This window comes from Heterodontus francisci, chromosome 4 (genome assembly GCF_036365525.1).
Source record: "Heterodontus francisci isolate sHetFra1 chromosome 4, sHetFra1.hap1, whole genome shotgun sequence".
Lineage (NCBI taxonomy): Eukaryota > Metazoa > Chordata > Chondrichthyes > Heterodontiformes > Heterodontidae > Heterodontus > Heterodontus francisci.
The window spans coordinates 107,935,152-107,962,987 of record NC_090374.1 but is presented as its reverse complement, the minus strand read 5'-3'; the positions used below and the strand labels follow the sequence as shown (position 1 = coordinate 107,962,987).

At 42.2% G+C, this 27,836-nt stretch overlaps 1 protein-coding gene across 1 annotated transcript in view; it reads left to right on the top strand.

The window, feature by feature from the left end:
* LOC137369180 (transient receptor potential cation channel subfamily M member 6-like) overlaps positions 1–27,189 on the top strand; it is a 201,362-nt gene extending 174,173 nt beyond the window's left edge. The window contains 9 exon segments of the mRNA XM_068029967.1: positions 1,354–1,376; positions 3,299–3,367; positions 5,017–5,082; positions 8,164–8,450; positions 10,842–10,924; positions 21,045–21,250; positions 23,525–23,576; positions 25,062–25,168; positions 26,619–27,189. Coding sequence (XP_067886068.1) covers positions 1,354–1,376; positions 3,299–3,367; positions 5,017–5,082; positions 8,164–8,450; positions 10,842–10,924; positions 21,045–21,250; positions 23,525–23,576; positions 25,062–25,168; positions 26,619–26,701 — 976 coding nt within the window. The 3' untranslated portion in view covers positions 26,702–27,189.
* Positions 27,190–27,836: the final 647 nt, after the last annotated feature.

Genomic DNA, 27,836 nt, shown 5'->3' with positions numbered 1-27,836 from the left:
AGCAGTTTGATACAACTGAGTGGCTTGCTTGGCCATTTAAGAGTCAACCACGTTGCTGTGGGTCTGGAGTCACATGTAGGCCAGACCAGGTGAGGACAGCAGATTTCTTTCCCTAAAGTACATTAGTGAACCAGATGGGTTTTTACAACGATCGACAATGGTTTTATGGCCATCATTAGACTAGCTTTTAATTCCAGATTTTTATTATTTGAATTCAAATTCCACCTTCTGCCATGGTGGGATTCGAACTCATGTCCCCAGAGCAATATCCTGGGTCTCTGGGTTACTAGTCCAGTGACAATACCACTACACCACCGCCTCCCCTGATTGAAATTTTTTTCACAACCGATTGCAGGGCAGACCTTTTCTTGACGTGATCATTCAGACAGTCAACTACAAATAAAATTTAATCACAAGCTAAACTGCAAACTGAGCAGGATCTGTCACAAGCTCAGTTATATCAGAGCAATCAAACCATCAAATATTCCTGTTGATTTTGGCATGGAATGGTCCATGAATTTATTTTCTGATTAAAAAAAACTGATGGTACATATCCATTGTCTGGTAGGTGGTTGAACTACTGGCTGTTCACCTATCACTCTAATTTGTTTTCATTTTTGCTTTAGGTATTACTGTTAACAATGAGGTCATATAGAATCAGAATCATACAGCACAGGAGGAGATCATTCAACCCATCCTGCCTGTGCTGGCTCTTTGAAAGAGCTATCCAGTTTTTCTCATTCCAATACTCTTTTTCCATAGCCTTGCAAGGATGTTCTTTTTAAGTAGAGATCCAATTCCCTCTTGAACGTTACTGCTTCCACTATCCTTTCAGGCAGCGCAGGTGGCCCTTCCTGAATTTTCAGTGTGTCTCAGAGCCTTACTATGCTACTTTAAGTGTGACAAAGCCTGAAAGTTCCTTAGAGCTACAATTACCCTGCCAGCGTTGATTTGCCTGAGGTGCAGTGGAAACTCTGTTTTACATGAGTATATGGAGTTTCTACCATATCATGAGCAGAGTGATAGCAGCTTAGTGGAATCTCCTGGCCCATGGTACTTACGGTATCCCTATAGTCTGATGTTACTTTCAGTGTCTCAGGATGTCTCTCTGTGATGATGCTTTCAATCTCAGAATGTGATAGTATATTCAATGTCTTGGAGTGTGACAGGCTGATGTTACTTTCAGTATCTCATGGTTTGATGATGAGACAATACTCAAAGGCATTCTAAAACACATTCCTAATGGCCTCTAAAGAGCTGTAAAAGTTTTTCCTTATGTAAGGAACACTATAGATAGGATACACTTTCAGCATTTCAGTGTGTGACTATATGCTATTACTTCCACCCCTACAGGTCAAACTCATGTGTTATTGATGGTAAGTAGTAAGCTTTATCCTAAACCTTTTGAATGTTTAATGAGTATATTGTTATGACCAGGTAAGAAAGGTATCTAGAGGTCCCTTTTGGCTTTCACCTGGTCTTTAATTTAATTTAGAGGATTTAATTTTAAACACACTGTTTTGGGCTCCCCGTTCGTGAATCCTTGTCCACTGTGTTCTAATTATAAGGTAAAGATGTGAATACAAACAGGCTTTCTTAGGTTTAAAGAAGAAAAGGGAAATTTATTAAAACTTAAACTTAAACTCTAATTCGAATAACGCCTATGGATACATGCCACGCCCATGCTAGCTTGCAGACATGATACGCACATGCAAATAGAGACAGAAAAGAGCAGAAGAAAAATAAAGTGAGGAGGTTTGAGGCAATATCTGAAGAGTTTCTTGTTACTGTCCTTCGAGTTCACTGTAGAGTCCTTGTTTTTAGGTAAATCTTGCCTTTCGTTGGGGCCCAGTATTCTTCTTAAACCTTGTTCACTGGAGGAGATTTTTCTCTCTTGGGGTTCATGTATCTTCAGTGAGTTTCAGTTCCATGAGAAAGAGATGGAAGCAGACAGGAGAGGCTGCGGTGAGCCAGCCGCAAGAGTTCTCTTCAGTCCAGGAGCAAGCAGCTAACTCCCAGTTCAAAACTCTGTGGCAAGTTCAAATTCCTTCAACAGCCAATTAGTCATGTGACTAAACTGGTCTGACCACATCTTCTGTGTATTCAGCTATTTTATCAGTTAACCTGGAATGCGAGCTCCTCCACCCTCAATGTCTGGTAATCAAAAGTCCATTGTGGATTACATTGGAGGAGGGAGTAGCCCCTTTGTCCTGTCCAAGTACTGTCTGTTAATATGCAAAAATGTCTCTCCAGCCAAGGATCCATTGTGGGTTATTTTTTAACAAGTTCTTGCTTGACTCCAGTGACAGTTTAAAATTAATGTTCATGTGGCAAAATTAATATTCCTCATTCTTGGCAGGTGGGGGTCTGCATGACAATATAATTTTTATAATAATGATTGAGGATAGCGATTTGTCAGTGAATATATTGCTCAAAATTACAGGCAGTTGAGTGTAAAATTGGAAAAATCATTCCTTCTGAAAGCAAGGCCCAAGTAGGACTGTGTGACAGGCTGTCTCTGATCTGTCTGACTACATTACAGCGGCTTCCATCTGCAAACCAGCTCAGTAATCAGGCGAAGTAGTCAGTTCCACTCCCCTAGATTGGATAAGACAACTATTTGATTCAGCCATGTTGCCCTCTCCCTGCTGACTCCTGACTTTAGTGATGGCTGATCTTGTGCTGTCCCATCCAATTTTCCCAGAAGCAGCATGATTTTCAGAAGTCTATTATTTCTAGACAAAATTGCCTTTATCACCTCATCAGCTCGATCACAGAAGTGGAGCAGGATTGCTCCTTCAAGCTTCAAGAGGATGCCTTGGGCCTCCCTTGCCCCAGGCTCCCACCTTGGAGCCAAAACTTCCCCTGCCTCGATCACGTAGAATGCCACTCCCCCATTTCAACTGACTGCTAGGAACAATTCCCATGGGTTCCTGGTTGCAACCATTTGTCACCTAATTCCTGCTCCAGCCTGTTGACAAGGTAGTGGATCTGTCCAGGTTCTCCAGCAGAATTCATGCTACTGAGTCCCCAGGCTCTCCAGTTTGCCACTGGCTTTGGGGCTTGCACACACCATACCTGCTCACCACTTCAGAATCAGATCTGATATGTCAGTTGTGGAGAAGATCTTGTCCTAGACTCTTCCACAAAGAAGTGCTACAGTAATGGGAGCAACTGGAACCTATTGAAGAGAGAAGAGAGGAATAACATTTATCCAGTCAAAAATATACTTTTAAGATTTAAAAAAACCCTCCACAATGGTAATGTTCCTGTCTTGATGTTATTTCTTGATAATCAGGATGTATTGGTGTTTCAGGATTTGCTACCTCATTTAAAACTTCTCAGGATCTGAGCTACCATTACTCTGGTAAGGAGAGAGTGAAAACAATTCATATAATCTCTAGTTATCTATTCTGAGTTCATCAAATTAGTTTTTTATTGTTCACTGCTTACAAATTTGTGAGATAAGACTGCTTAAAATTACACAATATCGAATATTTCTTTTTTGTTAATAACTATATACTGTATTAAGTATGTGCATGTTATGTTGAGTAACTGGTTACTATGCAGACTTATGTTTTCACTTGCAAATCACAACATCAGGCAATGCCAGTACCACTATATGGGTAAGATTTAAACTCATTCCAATGCCCACTTGAACAGTGTTAAAATCAGGTCCAATGTTTGTCTTCAGAGATGTTTTAATTATAGGTTCCTCAACAAAGTCATTGTTAATAGTGTTAAGAATTGAGACTGCTGTCCATAATGTATTAAACATTGACATGCACATACTTTCTAGCTGCACAACTTCACTTCTTGATGTCATTTTGTTTCACATTTTGGTGTAAACTTTTTCCCATTATAAATTCCTGTGTCCATATATATAACTGTTTTTTCCTATGCAGTCATAATGGTGATCATGTGATCTGGTCATCAGCTTCTCACATATTGCTTTCTAACTCTTTTAATACTACTGCCATTTTTTCCATCAGTAACTAAAATTTCCAGTCCAAAATATGGTATAAATAAAATCAAATATACCGACATTACAGATTCTATAATAATATGATTAAATTTATTCATTGAAATATCTTTTAATGCCTTCATGAACGTTTTTGCTTCAAAAACTCAGCCTTTCGAAAAGTTCTGGGCTTGGACTTGATATTTTTTCTTAGAACTGTAACTCTGTAGCTGAATTTGGGTCATGCCATCTAAGCATATGGTAATTACCCAATTTCCCAGGATGCATCAGTGCAGTTGCATCAGCTGTACTCATGCACTGTTTTTCTTTAGTTTCTTAAACTTTTTGTTGAGTAGCTATCCCTTAAATAATTTCAAAATTTTAGAGGACACATTGAAAAGCTTTTGACAAAGTAAAATTTATATTGAACATATTTTAAATAGCCGACAGATTGGCCCTAATATTTACGGGGTTGGTGTTGGGGGGATTGCAGTAGCACGGTGAAGGTCAGGGATGCAGAGCTCCTGCGGAATTTAACAGCAGGATTATAACTTTTTGTTCCATTTCCTGCCTAACAGACAACCAAATTGGCAGGCTTGAGTGGATAGCCAAAGTTAAACACAGCTCCATTTTAACCCCTAAGCATCAGAGCCATATCCAGAATACCTGTGAATAATGTATAACGTGTCATATTTTAAAAACGAAAGGTTTTCTAACTCAGACGTGCTATTTGATTAAAAGGAATTTTAAGGATGTGTCAGTGGAAGTACGTAGTTGATGGCTCAATGTTCTGCATCAAAGCAATAAGACATTGATTTGCCTCTTGTTTTTCTGCATGACTTGTTCCTTGATCTCACCAAGGGGATTAGCTGCAAATATTTCGCAATAAGGAGGGAAATAGGGTGGCATCATAGAGATGATGAGGCACCTGTCCCCTCTCTTAGTTAAGGTGCATTTTGCCAGCAGAGAAAAATAAATACATTTAAAGAAGTGAAATTTAAATTTTTATATAGATTTTAACACAATTTAAAATTCTGTGTTTTTGTTCCTCACAGCTGTTGAAAGAAATAATTTAATGAGGCTTGCCCAGACAATACCATTCACTCCTGTTGATCTCTTTGGTAATATCCATGCTTTGCTAACTGTTTTAATTTTAAAATGTTGTTATGCCTATGGGGCAGGGGTGGGTGGTGGGGAGAATGAGAAGATGAGCCGCATAGTTGGAGAGTGTGTTCTGCCAAATAAAGCACAGATCTGCCACTTTCTTACAGCTGTTACCAAACTGAACAGAAGCTGATCATGGCTGTGTAAAAGTGCAGCTTATTAATAATTTGAATTTTGAGATCAGAGTGCTGTCCTTCAGCTGAGTTGTTAAAATTGAGAGGATTCCAGCTGTGAAAATTCCAGTCCTGAGTCTTTTATATTGCTCAAAACTTTCAAAAGGGAGTTGGATATATGCTTGAAAAGGAAAACATTTACAGTGCTATGGGGTAACAGCAAGAGAACAGGCATAATTGGATAACTCTTTCAGGGAGACAGCAGAAACACAATGGGATGAATGGTCTTTTTCTGTGCTGTATGATTCTATGATTCAAGATATCTCTTTGCACCAAAAACATATACATTGTCAGAAGTAGCAAGCTACAATCCTCTAACTCGTGTTCTGTATCTGTCCTCTTATTTTCCCTACCTCAATTTTACAGTTTTCTACTCATTCTGACCTATATTGATTCCGTTGAGAAAGAAAGACTCTATGAGAAGGATGCACCATCCGTTAAGGATGGTATCAAATTGAAAGAAAAGGTGTACAATGCTGCAAAGATTAGTTGTAGGCCAGAAGATTGGGAACATTTTAGAAACCAGCAGAGAATGACTAAAAAAAATAAAGAGGGAGAAATTAGAGTATGAGAGTAAACTAGCAAGAAATATAAAATGAGACAGTAAAAGCTTCTACAAATATATAAAAAGGATGACAGTAGCTAAAGCAAGTGTTGGTCCCTTAGAAGATGTGACTGGGGAATTAATAATGGGAAATGAGGAAATGGCAGAGACTTTGAGCAAGTATTATGTATCTGTCTCGGCAGTAGAAGCCACAAAAAGCATCCCAAGAATAGCAGAAAATCAAGGGGCAAAAGAGAGGGAGGAGCTTAAAACAATCACTATCAGTAGAGAAAAAGTACTAGGAAAACTAATGGGACTAAAAGCTGACAAGTCCCCGGACCTGATGGACTGCATCCTAGCGTCTTAAAAGAAGTGGCTGCCGAGATTGTGGATGCATTGGTTGTAAACTTCCAAAATTCCCTAGATTCTGGAAAGGTCCCAGTGGATGGGAAAACTGCAAATGGAGCACCTCCATTCAAGAAAGGAGGGAGACAGAAAACAGGAAAACTATAAGCCAATCAGCCTAACATCAGTCATTGGGAAAATACTAGAATTCATTATTAAGGAAGTAGTAGCAGGACATTTAGAAAATCATAATACATTCAGTCAGAGTCTACATGGTTTTATGAGAGGAAAATCGTGTTTGACAAATTAGAGTTCTTTGAGGGTGTAAAAAGCAGGGCAGATAAAGGGGAACCAGTAGATGTAGCGCATTTAGATTTCCAAAAGGCATTTGATAAGGTGCCATGTAAAAGGTTACTGCACAAGATGAGAGCTCATGGTGTACAGGGTAATATATTAGCATGGATAATTGGCTAACTAACAGGAAACAGAGTGTTGGGATATATGGGGCATTTTCAGGTTGACAAACTATAACTAGTGGAGTGCCACAGGGATAAGTGCTGGGACCTCAACTATTCACAATCTATATTCATGACTTGGGGAAGTGACCAAGTGTACTGTAGCCAAATTTGCGGATGAATCAAAGATAGGTAGGAAAGCAAGTTGTGAGGAGGACACAGTGTCTGCAAAGAGTTATAGATAGGTAAAGTAAGTGGGCAAAAATTTGGCAGATGGCGTATAATACGGAAAAATGTGAGGCTATCCACTTTGGCAAGATGAATAGAAAAGTAGAATATTATTTACATGGAGAGAGACTACAGAATTCTGCGGTACAGAGGGATCTGGGTGTCCTTGTCCATGAATCACAAAAGGTAAGCATGCAGGTATAGCAAGTCATTAGGAAAGCAAATGGAATGTTGCCATTTATTGCAAGGGGGATGGAGTATACGAGTAGGGAAGTCTTGTTACAACTACAGGCCAATGCTGAGACCTCACCTAGAGCACTGCATACAGTTTCGCCCTCTTTACTTAAGGAGGGATATACTTTCATTTGAAGCAGTTCAGAGAAGGTTCACTGGGCTGATTCCTGGGATGAAGTGGTTGTCTTATGAGGAAAGTTTGAACAGTTTGGGCCTATACTCATTGGAGTTTAGAAGAATGATAGCCGATCTTGTTGAAACATATAAGATTCTGAGGATGCTTGACAGGGTAGATGCAGAGAGGATGTTTCCCCTTGTGGGGGAATCTAGAACAAGGAGGCACAATTTCAAAATAAGGGGTCTCCCTTTTAAGATGGAGATATAGAGGAATTTCTTCTCTCAGAGGGTCGTTAACCTTTGGAATTCTCTTACCCAGACAGCAGTGGAGACTGGGTCATTGAATATATTCAAGGCTGAGTTAGATAGATTTTTGATCTACAAGGGAGACAAGGGTTATGGGGGGCAGGCAGGAAAGTGGAGTTAAGGGCACAATCAGATCAGCCAAGATCTTATTGAATGGTGGAGCAGGCTCGAGAGGCCAGATGGCCTACTCCTGCTCCTAATTCTTATGATCTTATAATTTTATTTTTTTCCAACAACAAAGTTTGAAACTTTCTTGTTTGTTTTCTCCTTTTTTCTGTTTGCCCTTTCCATTGTGCAGATAGGAGCAATTCTTGAAATAACTTGGTTTTTATTGGCTGGAAACTGGATTTGAAGGGTAGTGTTTCAGGCAACCGACAGCACAGGCCAGGTGCACTGAGATTAATCTTCCAGTGTGTTTTTTGCACCAGTACCAGAAAAGTACTTGCAAAAGGGAAAGCTTGTTAGTGCCCAGAAGTGCCTGGATGAGCAAATGAGTTCATGCTGCTTGAAAGTTTACACATTTTTTGAACGTCATACTTTTGTAAAAGTTGTCAGTGCAGACATTAATGCAACTGTTTGCTTTTTGCAGTTATTAACATATTCAAGAAACTCCCATCATTTTGTATTTCTGTGCAGCTGGTGAGGAGGTAACCATCTACAAACTGGAGGAGAGTTCACCGGTGAACTTGGACAAGAGCATGTCCTCCTGGTCTCAGCATGGTTTGGCTGCCATGATTCATGTCCTTACCAAAGAGGAAATGGATGGCGGTCTTCGTAGGGCTGTGAAGGTGTGTTGCACTTGGTCTGAAGAGGATGTGCTGAAAACTGGGCAGACTTACATCATAAAGTCCTTCCTGCCAGAGGTAGTCAAAACCTGGCAGAAAATCTTTAGTGAAGGAACGGTGCTCCATCTCTGTCTGAGGGTAAGTGATTCAGGGGCAGATGGGAAGAGCTTTCACATTATTGAGTTCTATTCAACATCTGGGGGGTATGAAAGAGTCCCAGACCTTCTGGTACATTCCTGCTCCAACTCTAGATATTCTGGGTCCCAGCCTATCCTCAGAGTTTGTATAGGGCTTGTGTGGAGCAGAGTCACCAGCTGACACTTACCAGACCAAGAGTGTAAGGGGAGCATGGCCCTGGGCAGAACTCCCTATGTCCCTGACCATGGAAGTGCCAGTGAAAGAATTGACAGCTGAAATGCCCAGAAGAACAAAGCCTACTGGCCTCAGGAATGGTACTTTGGGTCCAGGCCTGAAATGGATCTCTGAAGATTCAGATAAAATAGGTAGCTTTTCAGCTCCATAGTAAAGGGGGCGCTGATGAGGGCACTATTAAATTCTTCCAATGAGGAGAAACAGATTCTTCACCATCCCATCCTCAGAGTAGACAGCATATGCTGGAATGTCTCATCTCCCAAGTCTGCAGCTACCTGAGGTTCAAGGGGCCTCCCCTAACTCACATACTCTTATACAGGGCCAGAGTTCTTGGGTAGTCTCATCAGGGAACCTATGCCAGGGTGAGCCACCACTGCCCCTCAGTAATTTTTGGTCCTCTAATATTTAAGTATTTACTTTAACAGGGCCATTGTTTGACTGATATTTACCTATCTACAAGCACTAAGTATTTGTCTGCTAATATTGCTGACAGTAATCCCCAAGCTGTAGCCAAGTGATTTCTTCAGGCTCGTATGCATTCATTTTAGAATAGACATGTTACATTTTTAAGTCAATTTAACCTTCTTACTCTAGAAATATTTTGCAAGATGGAAAGCATTGACACGAGTTTCAATATATTAGCGATTTTGATTGTGTGCCCAGAATAATGAACAGTAAATCCTTCTTTAAATTTGCTTTATTTGATGGTTCTATACTGTACCTACATTATCCAAAAAGCAACGAATATCACAATAACAGACCTCGCTTTTTAGTTTAAATTATTCAGTGAATTTATTGAACAATTACTGAACAAGTGAATAAATCATAGTAATGTTGTCATTACATCTTCCATGCAGTAGGTGGGGGAGGATGATTTGTGCCAGTCTCAGCTCGGGTATGGGAGGAAATCCAAGTTAGAAAAAGAGTTAGTGGTAGGTTTCACTGGCACATTTTGCCTCATTCTCCAAGTTTGCTGACAATACAACATTAGATGGGAAAGTAAGATGTGAGGAAACAAAGAGGCTGCAAAAGGATATAGAGTGGTTAAGTGATTGGTAAGAAGGTGGAGAATGGAAAAAAATTTTGGGGAATGTGAAATTATTCACTTTGGTAGGAAATATAGAAAAGTTGATTATTTTTTAAATGATAAGAGGCTGGTAAATGTAAGTATTCAGAGCAATTTACATGTTCTTGTGCACAAATCACAGAAAGATAACGTGCAAGTACTGCAACTGATTTGGAACGCAAATGATATGTTAGCCTTTATTGCAAGGGGGTTGAGTGTAAGAATAATGAAGTCTTGCTGCAATTATATAGGGCTTTGGTGAGATCATGCCTTGAGTTCTGTACAGTTTTGGTCTACTTACCCAAGGAAGGATGTACTTGCCCCAGCGAGGTTCAACAAAGGTTCTCTTGATTGATTCCTGGTATGAGAGGGCTGCCTTGTGAGGAGAGATTAAATAGAATGGGCCGGTATTCTCTGGAGTTTAGAAGAATGAGACATGATCTCATTGAAATTCTTAGAGGGCTTGACAGGGTAGACGCTGAGACTGTTTCTCTGGCTGGAGAGCCAAGATCTAGGAAAATAATCTCAGGATAAAGGATCAACCATTTAGGACTGAGATCAGGAGAAACTTCTTCACTCAGAGGGGTTGTTAATTTCAGGAATTCTCTACCTCAGGGTGCTGTGGATGCTGAGTTTTTGCGTATATTCAAGACTGAGATCGATAGAGTTTTGGGCACTAAGGGATTGAAGCGACATGGGGATAAGGTGGAAAAGTGGAGTTGATGTAAGAGATCAGCCACAATCCTATTGAATGCAGGAGCAGGCTGAGGGTGTCATATGGCAAACTCCTGCTCCTATTCTTAATGTACTTATGCTATTGCACCCTGTTTTGGTTGGGATGTTGAAGAATCCAAAATTCAAATCAGAATCACCTGGGGAAATTTCTTTTATAACCAATGTGCACATTCTTTGTAAACATATTTATAGTTTTGTTATACATAAAGAAATCTTTTGAACATTTTCCTCAACAATTTCCTCTAGCAGAATGATCAAAGGATATCAAAACATAATGTTAAAATCAGTATCCGTAGGGAGATTCATTTTGTTCCCTTTTTTAAGCAATGTTTTTCTGTCTTATTGCTTTCTTTCAGGAAATTCAACAGCAAAGGGCTGCACAAAAACTCATTTACACTTTCAATCAAATGAAGCCACAAACCATCCCTTACACTCCTAGGTAAGAAGCTAGATTTAACAGATAATCTTTAAAAACCTGGTCCTATTGTACAACTATCAGTGTGGTATCAAAGTTATGAGACCATGGTGTGGATTCACCAGTACCCACCTCAGAGTGGACATTGAGCACCTGGTCAGTTCAGTCCAGAAATGGCAAAAGACCCTGATCTGCATTTTAAATTTAGGTTGCAACAGTGGCTCAGCAGTGAAACGGTTGTGAGTTCAATTCCCATTCCAGACACTTGTGTGCATAATCTAGGCTGACACTCTAGTGCTGTACTGAGGGAGTGCTGCCTTTCAGATGTAAAAGTTACCATGGCATTATTTGAAGAAGAGCAGGGGAATTTTTTTCCCAGTGTCTGGCTAACACCTAAAACAGATTATCTGCTTATTTATTTCATTGCTGTTTATGGGAACTTGCTGTGCACAAAATGACTGGTGCGTTTCCTACATTACAACAATGACTACATTTCAGAAGTACTTCATTGGCTGCAGTGTGCTTTGGAACATCCTGAATTCATGAAAGGCGCTATATAAATGCAAGTCTTTATTTTATATGGGCCTACTGTCTGACCTGGGGCTGCTCACACCGCATAGTAGGCCATGAGGAACATTGCTACAACCATGGCAACAGTGGGCACAGGCCATTAGGTCATTTTTGAGGTGCCCTTGCCCTGGTGTCCAGCAAGTAAGAGGCTTGAAAACACAACCTCACCTATTTCCAGGAGCTTTTGTTCTTTGAGTGTTGCGGCTGGTGAGGTAGAACTGCCCCTACACTGCAAAATACAAATGGAACCAAATTTCGCAGCAGCAGGAACTCCACATTTCACAACAAAACTTCTCTCTGGACTTGGTGAGGCTCCATATTCAAGACATTCCTCTTGCGACAAGGAGTATACCTTGGCCCACCGAACAACCCATTTATAAAATTACAGCTACAAAATGGTGATTTTGTTAAATAGAAAGATTGAATAAAAGAATATGCCTTTAATTAACATTCCTGCAGAATGTTAGCTGGTGGATAATTTCAAATGAAGATTCTCATTCTCCAATTTTAGCTTTAAGCGGGAATTTCAAAGTCTTTAATGTCTTGACAAACTATTTGTCAAGTTGTAGTTTTTCCATTCTATTTCAGTTTGTGATGCAGTGGCAAAGGTGGTTTGAAATACTCTATTTTTCACATATTACTGTGCTAGACATTAAAATACTGTGCTATACTTTTCAGTTAAAAAGGGCATCTTTGTATTCACAGCATCAAAAACTAGGGAATTTATTGATACATTTTCTGATAGTTTTTTTCTTGGTAAATCTGTAGCATCATATTCATGCTCAAGAACAGAAAGTCTCTTCCCTTTGACCTGGAAATATTTGTATGTTTGACAGATGCATATAATTCATTTAAAAGGAAAAGCAATAAAAAAAACTTGCATTTGTATAGCACCTTTAATGTAGTAAAATGTCCCAAGGTGCTTTACAGGAGCATTATCAAACAAAATTTGACACCAGGTCACATAAGGAGATATTAGGGCAGACTTGGTCAAAGAGGTAGGTTTTAAAAGAGGGTCTTAAAGTAGGAAAGAGAGGTGGAAAGTTTTAAGAACGAAATTCAAGAGTTTAGCATCTCAGCAGCTGAAGGCACAGCCACCAATGGTTTTGTGATTAAAATCAGGATGCTCAAGAGGCCAGAATTGGAGGTGCACAGATATCCTGGAGGGTTGTAGGGCTGAATAAGTTACTGACTGATCTTTCTGAAACAAGAGTTAGAAAATATTGAAACATTTCTCTGAGCCTTGGTGGTAAAATTGAAGGACATCACAGTTCAGCCCATGTCCTCAGATGACTACCACATATGCAAATTTTCCAGCATTGATCATTTGACAGAGATAAGGGGTAGGGGGGAATTTTAACTTTCTTGACCTTCTGGGACCAGGGGGGCTTGTATAGTGTCGGAAACCTAGTAATTGAGGGTCCCCCATGCTGTGGAGTTGTAACTTCTACGTTATGGAGAGCCCAGAGGGGGCGGACCAATTCTAAGGTTCTGAGGGGAGGTGGTGGGGTAGGGGGGGTGGGGGGGTGCAGTCGATTCCAGATGTGTGAGGGGTGGGTCTGGGGTCCAATTCCTAGATCCCAGGTGTGAATTTGATTCATGTGGGTGGGGCAGAGATCAGAGGCTTGAGGGATCGAAGGCCAGTGGGGAGAAGGTCGGTGAAGTGTTTGATTGATCTGGGCTTGATTGCATTAGTCTGTTCACTTATCTGCGTTCACTGTTTTTGATTGCTTATGCCTATGGGTGGAGATGAAGAATTTGAAACTGAAACTAACAGAGTCAGAGACTGTTCTGAGAAAACATTGTGCTGTGATCTTGTAGTGCAGAGATATTTTCAAGTGCTGTAAATAAACCAGTTGGTGATTTAATGCAAGTGTGATAGCTGCATTGCTCAGAGATAAGTCAGATAGATGTATAATATCCAGCAACCCGGTGTAAATAGAACAAAAACGTGGCTATGAGGATGTTTCAGAAAAATTTAATGTTACCGGCTCCAGAACCATTTCTTTCAACACCAGGAAATCCTCCCTTGTGCTGGGAGTGATGAATTTTGTGGTTCAAGACCGACTTGCTCTCTACAGGGATCATCAGCCCCATAAAAAAGCAATACCTGTACATTCCTTGTACAAATACCGCACAGTCCTTGTGGAGAAGAAGTCCCGCCTTCACATTGAGGATACCGTCCATCGTGTTGTGTGGCACGATCACCGTGCTAAATAGGATAGATTTCGAACAGATCTAGCAATGCAAAACTGGGCATCCATGAGGCGCTGTGGGCCATCAGCAGCAGCAGAATTGTACTCAACCACAATCTGTAACCTCATGGCCCAGCATATCCCTCACTCTACCATTACCATCAAGCCAGGAAACCAACCCTGGTTCAATGAATAGTGCAGGAGGGCATGCTAGGAGCAGCACCAGGCAGACCTCAAAATGAGGTGTCAACCTGGTGAAGCTACAACACAGGACTACTTGCATGCTAAACAGCGTAAGCAGCATGCGATAGACAGAGCTAAGCGATCCCATAACCAACGGATCAGATCTAAGCTCTGCAGTCCTGCCACATCCAGCCGAGAATGGTGGTGGACAATGAAACAACTAACTGGAGGAGGTGGTTCCACAAATATCCCCATCCTCAATGATGGGGGAGCCCAGCACATCAGTGTGAAAGATAAGGCTGAAGCATTTGCAACAATCTTCAGCCAGAAGTGCCGAGTTGATGATCCATCTCGGCCGCCTCCTGAAGTCCCCAGCATCACAGATGCCAGACATCAGCCAATTCGATTCACTCCACGTGATATCAAGAAATGACTGAAGGCACTGGATACTGCAAAAGCTACGGGCCCTGACAATATTCCGGCAATAGTACTGAAGACCTGTGCTCCAGAACTTGCCGCGCCCCTAGCCAAGCTGTTCCAGTACAGCTACAACACTGGCATCTACCCTGAAATGTGGAAAATTGCCCAGGTATGTCCTGTACACAAAAAGCAGGACAAATCCAACCCGGCCAACTACCGCCCCATTAACCTACTCTCAATCATCAGTAAAGTGATGGAAGGTGTCATCAACAATGCCATCAAGCGGCACTTGCTAAGCAACAACTTGCTCAGTGACGCTCAGTTTGGGTTCCGCCAGGGCCACTCAGCTCCTGACCTCATTACAGCCTTGGTTCAAACATGGACAAAAGAGCTGAACTCAAGAGGTGAGGTGAGAGTGACTGCCCTTGACATCAAGGCAGCATTTGACCGAATATGGCACCAAGGAGCCCTCACAAAACTGAGGTCAATGGGAATCAGGGGGAAAACCCTCCGCTGGCTGGAGTCATACCGAGAACAAAGGAAGATGGTTGTGGTTGTTGGATGTCAATCATCTGAGCTCCAGGACATCACTGCAGGAGTTCCTCAGGGTAGTGTCCTAGGCCCAACCATCTTCAGCTGCTTCATCAATGACCTTCCTTCAATCATAAGGTCAGAAGTGGGGATGTTCGCTGATGATTGCACAATGTTCAGCACCATTCATGACTCCTCAGATACTGAAGTAGTCCGTGTAGAAATGCAGCAAGACCTGGACAATATCCAGGCTTGGGTTGATAAGTGGCAAGTAACATTTGCGCCACACAAGTGCCAGGCAATGACCATCTCCAACAAGAGAGAATCTAACCATCTCCCCTTGACATTCAATGGCATTACCATCGCTGAATTCCCCCACTATCAACATCCTAGGGGCTACCATTGACCAGAAACTGAACTGGAGTAGCCATATAAATACCGTGGCAACAAGAGCAGGTCAGAGGCTAGGAATCCTGAGGCGAGTAACTCACCTCCTGACTCCCCAAAGCCTTTCCACCATCTACAAGGTACAAGTCAGGAGTGTGATGGAATACTCTCCACTTGCCTGGATGGGTGCAGCTCCAACAACACTCAAGAAGCTCAACACCATCCAGGACAAAGCAGCCCGCTTGATTGGCACCCCATCTACAAACATTCACTCCCTCCACCACCGACTCACAGTGGCAGCAGTGTGTACCATCTACAAGATGCACTGCAGCAATGCACCAAGGCTGCTCAGACAGCACCTTCCAAACCCGTGACCTCTACCACCTCGAAGGACAAGGGCAGCAAATACATGGGAACACCACCACCTGCAAGTTCCCCTCCAAGTCACACACCATCCTGACTTGGAACTATATCGCCGTTCCTTCACTGTCACTGGGTCAAAATCCTGGAACTCCCTTCCTAACAGCACTGTGGGTGTACCTACCCCATATGGACTGCAGCGGTTCAAGAAGGCAGCTCACCACCACCTTCTCAAGGGCAATTAGGGATGGGCAATAAATGCTGGCCTGGCCAGCGACGCCCACATCCCATGAATGAATAAAAAAAAAAATTGTCTAGGAGCAGAAGGCCAGCGTATATTCGAGCAGCTAACAGAAGATATGTTTACATTTGATACGGCGGTAAGTGCTCTTGAAAAGTACATCAGGCCAAAGAAAAGTGTGATGAAAGAGTGATACACATTCCGTCAGAGATCCCAGGGACATGGTGAGCCCATTAAACAATACGTGACAGCATTGCAGCATTTGGCGTCTACATGTGAATGAATTCATGACCAATTAATTGAAAATACTTCAATTCCACAAATTATGGAATGTCTCCTCATGGAGGATGATGATTTAACCTTGGAAAAAGCCATAACCTTCACAGTCCAGATTGAATCTTCCATGTTAGATTCAAAGAGGTTATACACAGTTGAAGCCTTAGACTCACGGTTGCAGACACAGCTTGTCCAAGCAGCTTCAGTAAGGGTTAAGGATGAGAAGACCTCAGCAACCTCATCAAAATGTGCCCCATCACAGTCAGTTACCTTCAAAACTGTGCCCAAATTGTGGAAATCAAGTCACAATGTCATGTCCAGCTTGAGGGAAAAAGTGTAACTCATGTTTAAAGTGGAACCACTTTGTGAAGATGTGCAGATTGTTGAAGAAAAATACATTATCGGTTCGACATGTAGGGGAGTCTCTTCCTGAGAGTGAGGTAAAACATGTACTTACCATCACAAAAAGTAAAGCACCAAGTCATTTTAAGGAATGCCCAGTGGAGATCGCAGGCATCTCAGTGTCACTTCTTATTGATGTTGGCGCAAAAGTATCTATTTTGAGTGACAAATTCTACCATCAATATTTTTTGCAATTCTCTCTCACTCCTGCAACAGACACTCTTAAAGCTTATGACGGCACTATAATTCCAGTTTCGGGGACGATCACAGTTCCAGTACAATACAAAAACATCACCCTAGCCAGGTTCACTTTCTGTGTAGCTATAGGTCGAAACCTATGGGAGTAAACCTTTTCGATAGGCTTGGATTCAAATTTAAAGGGTCCACCAACACACCCATCAATAGGAATGATAATGCAGATTATACATGCCAGTATCCTTCCTTATTTACTGGATTTAGAGAGATCAGAGGGTACAGTCATTCTCCTTGCGTTGACATATCCATTCGACCAGTTTCACAAAATTTGAGACGGTTACTGTTTGCAATCTGTGCTGAAGTGTCACAGGAGCTGAAATGACTATAAGCAGATGGTATCATTGAGCAAATTGACTCATCACCATGGATCTCAAATCTAGTTATTGCACGATGAAAAAATGGCCAACATAGACTATGCGTTGACCTAAAGGCAGTGAAAAAAGCTATCATACCAGACAAGTATCCACTTCCTACAATCCAAGAACTGTCAGCATCATTTCATGACTCCACAGTCTTCACAAAGCTTGATATGCAATGGAGTTATCTTCAGATAACTCAAGAAGAACAAGGCCGATATCTTACAGCTTTTCTTACCCATGAAGGTGTGTTTCGTTACCGCAAAATGTCCTATGGACTAAAATAAGTGCAAAATACTGCAGATGCTGGATCTCTGAAATGAGAACAGGAAGTGCTGGAAATACTCAGCAAGTCTGGCAGCATCTGTGTAGAGAGAAACAGAGTCAACGTTTCAGGTCAGCGACCCTTCATCAGAACTGGCAAAAGTTAGAAATGTAAGTCTTTGAGCAATGGAAGGGGGGAAATAGAACAAGAAGGAAGGACTGTGATAGGACGGAGGGGGGAAAGGCTAAATGGTAGATGTTATGGAACAGAATGCAAATGGAATGCTAGTCTTAAACTTATTTTTCATGTTTTTGCTTTCGTACAGACCTGTGCATTATTCTGCTATCAGCACTCTATCTGAACTCATGCTTTGTCTTTTGCTATAACTATTTGGCATGCCATTTGCTTCACATAAATGATTTGGAGGAAAGTATAGGTGGTCTGATTAGCAAGTTTGCAGACGACACTAAGATTGGTGGAGTAGCAGATAGTGAAGGGGACTGTCAGAGAATACAGCAGAATATAGATAGATTGGAGAGTTGGGCAGAGAAATGGCAGATGGAGTTCAATCAGGGCAAATGCGAGGTGATGCATTTTGGAAGATCCAATTCAAGAGTGAACTATACAGTAAATGGAAAAGTCCTGGGGAAAATTGATGTACAGAGAGATTTGGGTGTTCAGGTCCATTGTTCCCTGAAGGTGGCAACGCAGGTCAATAGAGTGGTCAAGAAGGCATACGGCATGCTTTCCTTCATCGGACGGGGTATTGAGTACAAGAGTTGGCAGGTCATGTTACAGTTGTATAGGACTTTGGTTCGGCCACATTTGGAATACTGCGTGCAGTTCTGGTCGCCACATTACCAAAAGGATGTGGATGCTTTGGCGAGGGTGCAGAGGAGGTTCACCAGGATGTTGCCTGGTATGGAGGGCGCTAGTTATGAAGAGAGGTTGAGTAGATTAGGATTATTTTCATTAGAAAGACGGAGGTTGAGGGGGGACCTGATTGAGGTGTACAAAATCATGAGAGGTATAGACAGGGTGGATAGCAAGAAGCTTTTTCCCAGAGTGGGGGATTCAATTACAAGGGGACACGAGTTCAAAGTGAAAGGGGAAAAGTTTAGGGGGGATATGCGTGGAAAGTTCTTTACGCAGAGGGTGGTGGGTGCCTGGAACGCGTTGCCAGCGGAGGTGGTAGACGCGGGCATGATAGCGTCTTTTAAGATGTATCTAGACAGATACATGAATGGGCAGGAAGTAAAGAGATACAGACCCTTAGAAAATAGGCGACAGGTTTAGATAGAGGATTTGGATCGGCGTAGGCTTGGAGGGCCGAAGGGCCTGTTCCTGTGCTGTAATTTTCTTTGTTCTTTGTTCTTTGTTGTTCTTCTGTTCCATGACATCTGCCATTTAAACTTTCCCTCTTCCGAGCTATCACAGTCCTTCCTTCTTGTTCTATTTCTCCCCCTCCCATTGCTCAAAGATTGTTACATTTCTAACTTTTGCCAGTTCTGATGAAGGGTCGCAGACCTGAAATGTTAATTCTCTTTCTCTCTACACAGATGCTGCCAAACCTGCTGAGTATTTCTGGCACTTTCTGTTCTCATTTCAGCCCTATGGTCTAAGTTCAGCACCAAGCGCATTCCAGAAGATCGTTTCTTCAGTCCTGTCAGATGTTGAGGGAACTTTTAACCTAATTGATGACATCGCTGTCCATGGAAGGGAAAAAGCTGAACATGATCAATGCTTATCAGCAGAGTTCACGCAACTTGCAAAACACAATTTGACACTCAACAAGGACAAATGCACATTTGCGGCACCCAAATTTGACTTTCTAGGTTACAAAGTGACAGCAGCTGGAGTAAAGCCTACTCACACTCTAACCAGAAAGACACCAGCCGAACTTATGAGAGGATGTAACTTTCACATGCCACTGACCATTCTTAAGCCATCATTACGAGAATGTCAGAGCGAAAGCCGATGAAATCACTAAATGGCAAGGTAAAGCAGAAGCATACTTTGACATTAGGTGCAAGGGAACCACAATTTAAAGTTGGAGATAACATTAGAATCAAACGACCAAATCACGACCACAAACTTGCTTCATCAATAGCAGGTCCAAAGCAGATTAAATGTTTGCTCGGTACAAATGCTTATCTGTTGGATGACAACACCAAGTGGAATGTGAAACTTTTGATAGGGAGCAGACCAGGATACTTTGAGGATAGTGGATATGAGGATACATTTCCGTTTCCTATGAGTGATGTAAATAATCCGCCTCATCAAGCTGATCCAACAGATCCACAACCTCAAATTTGTAAATCTAATCAAAGACCTAAGAGACTTTCCTATCTCAAAGACTATTTTTGTACTTAGAGAAAACAGAAAAGTTGAACACTAAGAAGTAAATTGATGTATATATGTTTGATGTTCAGAATACTTTAATTCAAAAATAATGTCTTTTGTCAAAAGGGGAAAAATGCAGTGTTCGATTGATCTGGGTTTGATTGTCTTAGTCTGTCCACTTATCTGTATTCACTGTGTTTGATTGCTTAAGCCTATGGGTGGAGCTGAAGAATTTGAAATGGAAACTAGAAACGACAGAGACTGTTCTGAGAAAGCATTGTGCTGCAATCTTGTCGTGCATAGATATTTTAAAGTGCTGTAGATAAACCAGTTGGTGATTTAATACAAGTGTGGTATCTGCATTGCCCAGAGATAACTCAGATAGATATATAATATCCAGCAACAGTCAGAGGTCTACAGGAGATTGGAGGCCTGTGATGGGAGGGGGTCAGAGGACTGGGAGGAGGGTGGTTGGAGGTAGTGGGGAGAGGTCGGAGGCCTGGTGGGGGAAGTTGAAGGTTTTGTGGGAGAGATTGGAGGCCTCAGGGTGGGAGGGGAATGTTGGATGCTTGGTGGGAAAATGGGAAGCCTGTGGGAAGGAGAGGTTGGAGGCCTATAGGGGGTAGGGGTGGGGTGGGGGGGGGAGAGATCAGAGGCCTTGGGTTTTGGAGGCCTCATGGGGGGCAGATTGGTGGTGGTGATTGGAAGGGCTGTAAGGGAGGAGGTTGTCCAATCATGGGGGTTTAGCCAATGAGGCACGTTGGATCCAGCAGGTAAGTGAAAAGGCCTGTAAGCAGCCCCTCCTCTTGCTTTAGCTTCCTGAGGCCTGGGAAACCCAATTTGCCATGTTTACATTTCAAATGGTAAATAAAAATGAGGTGCGCACCTTCATTATAATATTTAAATTGCCAACCTGCCTCCTGGGAGTGGGCTGGCTGCCTGCCCCCTCCCCTGCTTCCATTAAAACTTGAAGTATGTGGGTTAGAGGTAGGTTTGGGCCAGGATTCAAACTTATAACACCTTAACATCACTTCCGTCCACACGCCCCACCCCGCCCAACCCAATCCAAATCCGTCTGTCTTTTGGGATTAAAATTCACTCCACAGAATGGGAATCCTGGCCTATTTTTTGCCTCCTTGGCCAAATGATGCTGAGACAAAATATTAGGCCCTTATTGCCACCCTATCTGAGATCAGCTAACGTAATAAAAATGGACATTGAACCTGGGAACTTCAAGGTATGGCTCAATAGGACACTTACCAATTGGCATTTCCCAATTTTCAGGAGCCCACTAAAGGATTCCATGAGGAAAGGCAACGGCTTTTGCTTTAATAGAAATGTCACTTCTTTCTTTTATAAGGTTTCTGGAAGTTTTTCTGGTGTATTACCATTCTGCTAATCAATGGCTGACAATGGAGAAGTACATGAATGGTCAGTTCAGAAAATACAACAACAACAATGGCGATGAGCTAATCCCATCAAATCTGCTGGAAGAGACCATGTTAGCCTTTTCTCACTGGTCATATGAGTATACACGAGGGGAACTCCTTGTGCTGGATTTGCAAGGTTAGTGTGTGAACCTTGGATACAAAATTATAATGACTTGTGCCGTTCTATATTTTTGTTTGGACCATTTCTCCTGAGTCGTTGTTACATTTCACCTACTGGAGTGAATGAGGAGCACTAGGTCACTTGCCCACTCTAGAGCCGACTGATCACAATTTTAATAAACTCAAATGAGCAGGCGATGTGGAAACTGGCCTAAAGTTGGCAGGGTCCTTTTTAACGCATGCATTTTGGGTTCCAATAACGTCATTGTTACCCGACTGTAATTTTAACTCAGCAGCCTGAATGAGATGGCACAACGAGTTTCAGTAGGTTGGTGGATCAGGGTCAGAAGATGTCCACCAATGTAAATTTTTTCCTACTTTCCTTGTGGGGCCAGGAGGGGAACTATTTCATCAAAGAATGTTTACTATCAATTCTACAGTGTTCAGCTTCATTCACAACTCTTCCAATAATGAAGCAGATCATGTTAGCCTACAGCTGGATCTGACACAATATCCATATTTGGTCTGAAATTTGTGCCATTTAAGTGCCTGGTGATGACCATCTTCGACATAAAGCAAGCCAAATATTTTGCTTTGAGCTTTAGTTATACTATCATTGCTGAGTTCCTCAGCAACAAGATGACGGGGATCATTGCTCACCTGAAGCTGAGACTGGCCAGCGAAGGGGATGGATTTGGTAGTAAGGGAATGGAGTTTGTGGAAGAGGGCCGAAGCCAAGAAAGAAAATTGCAGCTGATCCAGGACTGGATGTCAGACAAGCATTGTGACAATACAGAAGCAGTTGTGGGGTGGGGGGAGGGGGGGTATGGTGGGAGTTTGGGTGGGGTCGAGAGAGGTAGTGGAGAGATAGTTGATCCTGGAAGTGCTGGTTGAATCAACCTTCTTCCAATTGAAAAACCCACTGCAACAGTCGCCTGATCCATGCACAGATATGAAAATCAACCTCATGAATGCTTTGGATGGGAGTGAATGATGTTATAAGAAGATATTTTGTGAGAGGTAGAACTGGGTGTCATCAGCGTGCACATGAAACCTAATGCTATGTCTTCAGTTAGTGTTTCTGAGGCAGCATGTAGATGAGGAACAGGAGTGGGCCAAGGATAGATCCTTCAGGGACTCCAGAGTTACTGGTGAGGGGGTAGGAAAATAAGACATTACTGGAGATTCTCTGGCTACGAGTGAATAGATAAGAGTGGAACCAAGCAAGAGCAGTTCCACTCAGCTGAACAATGGAGGAGAGGCATTGGAGGAGGCTGGGGTGATCAACCATGTCAAAGGCTGTAGAGAGGTCAAGAATTATGAGAAGAGATAGTATATTTATCCACTAGATATGTTCAACTCTACCCCTAATGTCTATGATGCAGTGGCATAAATGTTTGACAAAATGTTGTGAAAACCAGGATGCGCTTGCTGCAGATGAGTAAACCTGCTTATGACATGGTAAGTATTCGCATTTGTGCACTCCATATTAATCATGTTGGTCCTTACACTATCCTTAGCCATTGTATCCAGGATTCTGAGTCAGTCTCACTAAGCAGAATCTCATTATGATTCAGTACCATGATGCCAATCACTTTCTACAGCAATTACCAACTCCCTCACTACAGTCTGAATCCACTCTATACATCTGGGATATAAAGGTATTTATGATGGAAATGGAAATTTCTGTCTTTATTGTTTTTGAAAATAGTATGAGTTTGAACAGTCACAAAAAATGAAAAACAGATACTCTGGGGTCAACTTTAACCATTTCTGTCTGGTGGGAAATGGATAGCAGCAGAATGACTATCCACTTTACACCTGCCCATCTTTTCTTTCCATTGAAGTGAACGGTCTGGTAGAAAACTCATGTCGTGTTGAATTTGTTTGCCTCCTCTGGTCAAGCATGGATTAACCTCTCATGCTTTGCTGTGAGTGCCCTGGAGTAGCAAACTGAGCAGCTCTTCATACAGCCACTTCATGCTACATCTTGTGCCCTAAATCTTTGGAAAGGCTGTAATATGTAGTTAGAACTTTTGCCCCATATCTGGTCATTTCCCTTTAACTGGCCACAACCTTTTAAATTTGATAGCAATGATTTTTCCTCCTCCTTTCCCAGCAAGTTCTCAGTATCAATTCCAATTTTGCTATGATCCAATTTTGCTATGAAATGCAATGAGGTAAAAATAACAGCGAGGGTGCCTTTTCTTGCTTGTTGTACATTAGCAGGGATATCTAAATGTACATTTGATATAGATTTTCAATGAATGTCTTTTATTTTCTTCTCAAGGTGTTGGAGAAAATCTTACCGACCCATCTGTTATTAAAGCTGAAGAGAAAACGTAAGTTACATTCACATGTGTTACAAATAAGTTTTGATTCAGCACAGTCTTCTAGTTTTGTCTTGGAAAAATTTACAATCTCATTGAAGGGCCGATGTGTAAAAGGTTGAGCTTTCACAAAGCAGTAATATGGGGGAATCTATTTTAAATCACATGGTACAGATGAACAACAAAAAGGAATGGCAGCTCAAGGGTCTGCTCCTATACAAGTCAGTAGATATGTTGAGGGGTATACAGCTGAAATGGGCATGGATGAAACTGCTGCTATATGGGGCCTGTCCAGATCCCTGTCCCCCCAATCACTAAAGGTATGCCTGAAAGAGAGCAGGACCAGATAATCACCAAAGCACCTGATGTTGCTCCCACTCAATTCAACTTCATATTCCTGCCACTGGGCTTGGGGGGGAGGGGGGGAGCGGTGGTGTGTGTGGTGTGTGTGGTGGGGGGGGGGGTGCTGATGGGGGGGAAGCGGAAACTAGAAGGTGTACTAGTTTAGGTTGCAGAACACACAAATATTGCATTATCACCAATGGGACACAGGGGATAAATAACTAGCCATATTAAATCTGATTGGACTTAACTGCATCCAGAGGGTTTTCTTCTGGTGATGTATGATAAATATAATCAGTTCAAAGAATTGGCATTCGTGGTGCTTGAACTATTGCAGAGGTGTATTTCAGTGTGCAGGTCTGGGGAAGACTGTAGGAACTCCAACCAACCATTTTCATGGGAAAATTGCAGTCAACTGACTTTTATGACTGAAAAAGGTGACAAAGGGCAAGGTGTTGAAAATTTGAAAACCCAATTGGAGTGTCAGTTACTGGAATCACAGACACTTAATGTAGCCAGTTTTAGGCACATTTAATATTGAAAACTCCATATGGAATGTTGAGAGTCACTAGGAGACGTCAAGTTTAATCATATAATTAAACTATATAGTGCCTTTATCATAATAAATGTACCATGGCACTTCACAGGAGCATTATAAAAAATTTGACACCAAGCCAAATAAGGAGATATTAGGGCAGATGACCAAAAGCTTGGTCAAAGAGGTAGGTTTTAAGAAGCATCTTAAAGAAGAAATAGAGGTAGAGAGGCGAAGAGATTTAGGAAGGGAATCAAATTTATGACAAGAGACTGAGGGAACCCTTACATAACTTAAAAGTCAAAATATCCCTATATAATTATGGTATCCCTAGAGAATTCTACCATTTACATCACTTCTCTGGGGGTTATGCTGACCTCCTACCAAAGTTATGGTGGGAGACTGGGAGAAATGGCTCAGAATTTCAGGGCCTTTGTTTGGAGTTTCTGTTGAGTTGGAATAAGGTTTGAAATGCAGGGCTTGTCCAGCAGGCTCTTAGAGGATCACCAGGTATTGCTCAAAACAAGTTTAGTAGACATTAAATGCATCAGTGATCATTTTTCACACATCTAGTTTTCTTCATATAATTTCCCACCCAATTTAACTTGTGTGATATTTAGGTCACAGGAAATGGTGTTTGGACCAGCTAATCTTGGAGAAGAAGCAATCAGAAACTTCACTGTAAAACACCACTGTAATACCTGCTGCAGAAAACTAAAACTACCAGGTGAGATTATATTGGGGCATTTCACAAATGCAACAACAACTTGTATATATAAAGCATCTTTAACATAATAAAATATCCCAAGGCACTTCACAGGAGCATTTTCAAGCAAAATTTGACATTGAGTCACAGAAGGAATAACACAAAAACTATATAAAACATTGTTATTTAAAAAAAAAATCTGTAACATTAAATTTCTTTTGAGGGAAAGAGTTCCACACTTGTAAGATTATTTTTTCAGGGCCAGAGATGTTGTTCAGCAGTAATTAGAACATTCTATGCTGTTAAAAGCTCAGTTATCCCTGATTGAACAAGACTTAAGTTTTTCATCAGTCATTAGTGTGAAAATAATTCACACCTTAACAGTGATTTCTTACTGGCAGCCTGTGGAGAAGCAGGGTACCATTTATTTCTGGATTTCTGTGTTTAACTGCGCATATATGGATGCACACATGTGCTGGCATAAGTTGCTGTCACTATTACCCAGTGATAACAGTGAGCACTGACAGCCTCATCATTATTATTTAGCAAAATCCAGGCCATAGTCTGCAACATCATCTGTGGCAGCTTCCAAGTTTTCCTTATGTATTTATTTGTACTCAGTAGCTAAACCCCAACATAGGTCTGGATTCTTCTCTTTCCACCCCAGCAGGGTTGGGGCTGGACTTCTATCTGCTGTGACCTCGATCCATTTGCCTGGGCCAGGGTCATCATGTATTCCAGTAGGATCCCTGGTAGCAAATAGGAGCTTACCACGGCAAGGATGGAAACCTTTTCCATTGTTGCAGCAGCATCAGAAGAGGTGGGAGAACACTTTAAGTGGCAGAAGAGCTTAAAAGACTGCATCTAAATTTTTACTGAAGGCCCCAGTAAGAACTAATGATGAAATGGAAGGTAGAGGAAACTATCAATCCAGGGATTTCGGGGCTTTCACACACAGTTCCAGGGATAATTGTCAGGTTTCACCTGATGCTCTTGGGGAGTGGCAGCAGGGTGGGTGGCTGGAAATGTGATTTCCACCTGCTCACCAATATTTACATGTGGCAGGTGGAAAAGGAGCAGTCAGCATTGGTCACGGTGGAAGTGGGGAAGGGAAATTAAAGCAGTGGTGGAGAGGCAGCAATAGGCCTAGCTCACTTACCTCGCTGTTTGCCAGCCTGATTTGGGGTGGAACAGAGGAAGAAATACAATGTCACCTTCTAATGGGCGAGGAATTGCTCTGGCCACTGTGTAATGATATTGTGAATCCATTCACACCTGCAAGGATTGTATTTCTAGGGAAATTTTTCAAAAGCATTTTAAAGAAGAATTTGCTGTTGATATCTCCATAAAAATCACGCAGAGAAAATTTTCAGGAATGTATTTAGCAGGTCACTACACATAGCAACCAGAGTAATGCTTCATCCGTTAGGCATTTTGAACTCTTTCTATAATCTTTTCTGTTTTCTTGCAGACCTGAGAAGAAATTTTTATAACCCAGGTAAAATAAACCCTCCACTTGAAGATGACGCTTCAGAAGTTATCACAAGATTGTGACTATTGACTTATAATGTTTTCCCAAGGAACAAGGCCAGAACCTATTGTTTAGGAATGGAGAATGTCAGCATCAGGGTTATCCAACATATGGCCCGTGGGCCAGGATCCGACCCCAAACATTTGTAAACTGTTTCCGGGGCTGTTCCTCATCCTCACCATGACTGGAGATGGGATATTTCCCTTTGTCAGAACCAGCTTTTAAACTATTGTGCTGTCAGTTTCACAGGTGACAGCTGCTGACATTGGAACTGCCGTTTCCAAACAAGATCCGGGTTTTCCGTCCGGTTCTGACTTTTTTTTTAAAAAGCCTGCTGGAAAACCCCGAGTCTGTTGGGAAATGTCTGTTCCCGATGTCAGCAGTTGTCACCTGTGAAATTGACAGCGATCTTTGAAAAAATAATTGACTTTTAAAAGAACTTTAATAGAGCGTTCAACTCTCTGCAACACTGTGAGGGAAAGTGGGAGAGAGAGGGTGGAGAGAGGGAGAGAGAGGGGGAGCGACAGAGTGGGGGACAGGGCGAGTGGGGAACAGAGGGAGAGAAAGAGGAACAGAGAGAGAGAAAGGGGCAGAGGGAGGGGGAGAGACAGAGAGACAGGGGGAACAGAGAGATGGGGGAGCAGAGAGACATGGGGGGCAGAGAGAGCGGGGAACACTGGAAACGGGCTGGTCGAGAGAGCGGGAGTAAGAGAAACAGAGAGAGGGGGTGGAGGGGGACAGAGAGATGGGGGGAGAAGGAGTCAGAGAGAGAGGGAAAAAGAGACAGAGAGAAGGAGGAGAGGGAGATAGAGAGAGGGGGGAGAGGGAGACAGAGAGACTGACAGAGAGATGGGAGAGAGGGGAAGAGAGAGCCAAAGAGTCATTTACTTATGGCACAGAAGGACGCCATTCTGTCCATCAAGCCCATGCTGGCTCTCCACGGAGCTATGCAGTCAATCCCACTCCCTGGCTCCATCCCCGTAGCCCTGCAAGTCTATTTCTCTCAGGTGGCCATTCAACATCCTCTTGAAGTCATTGATCGTCTCCACTTCCACCACCCTTGTGGGCAACGAGTTTCACTCGCGGCATAAAAAGGTGCTTCCGCATATTCCCTGTGCATCTTTTGCACAAAACTTTCAATCTGTGTCCCCTAGTCCC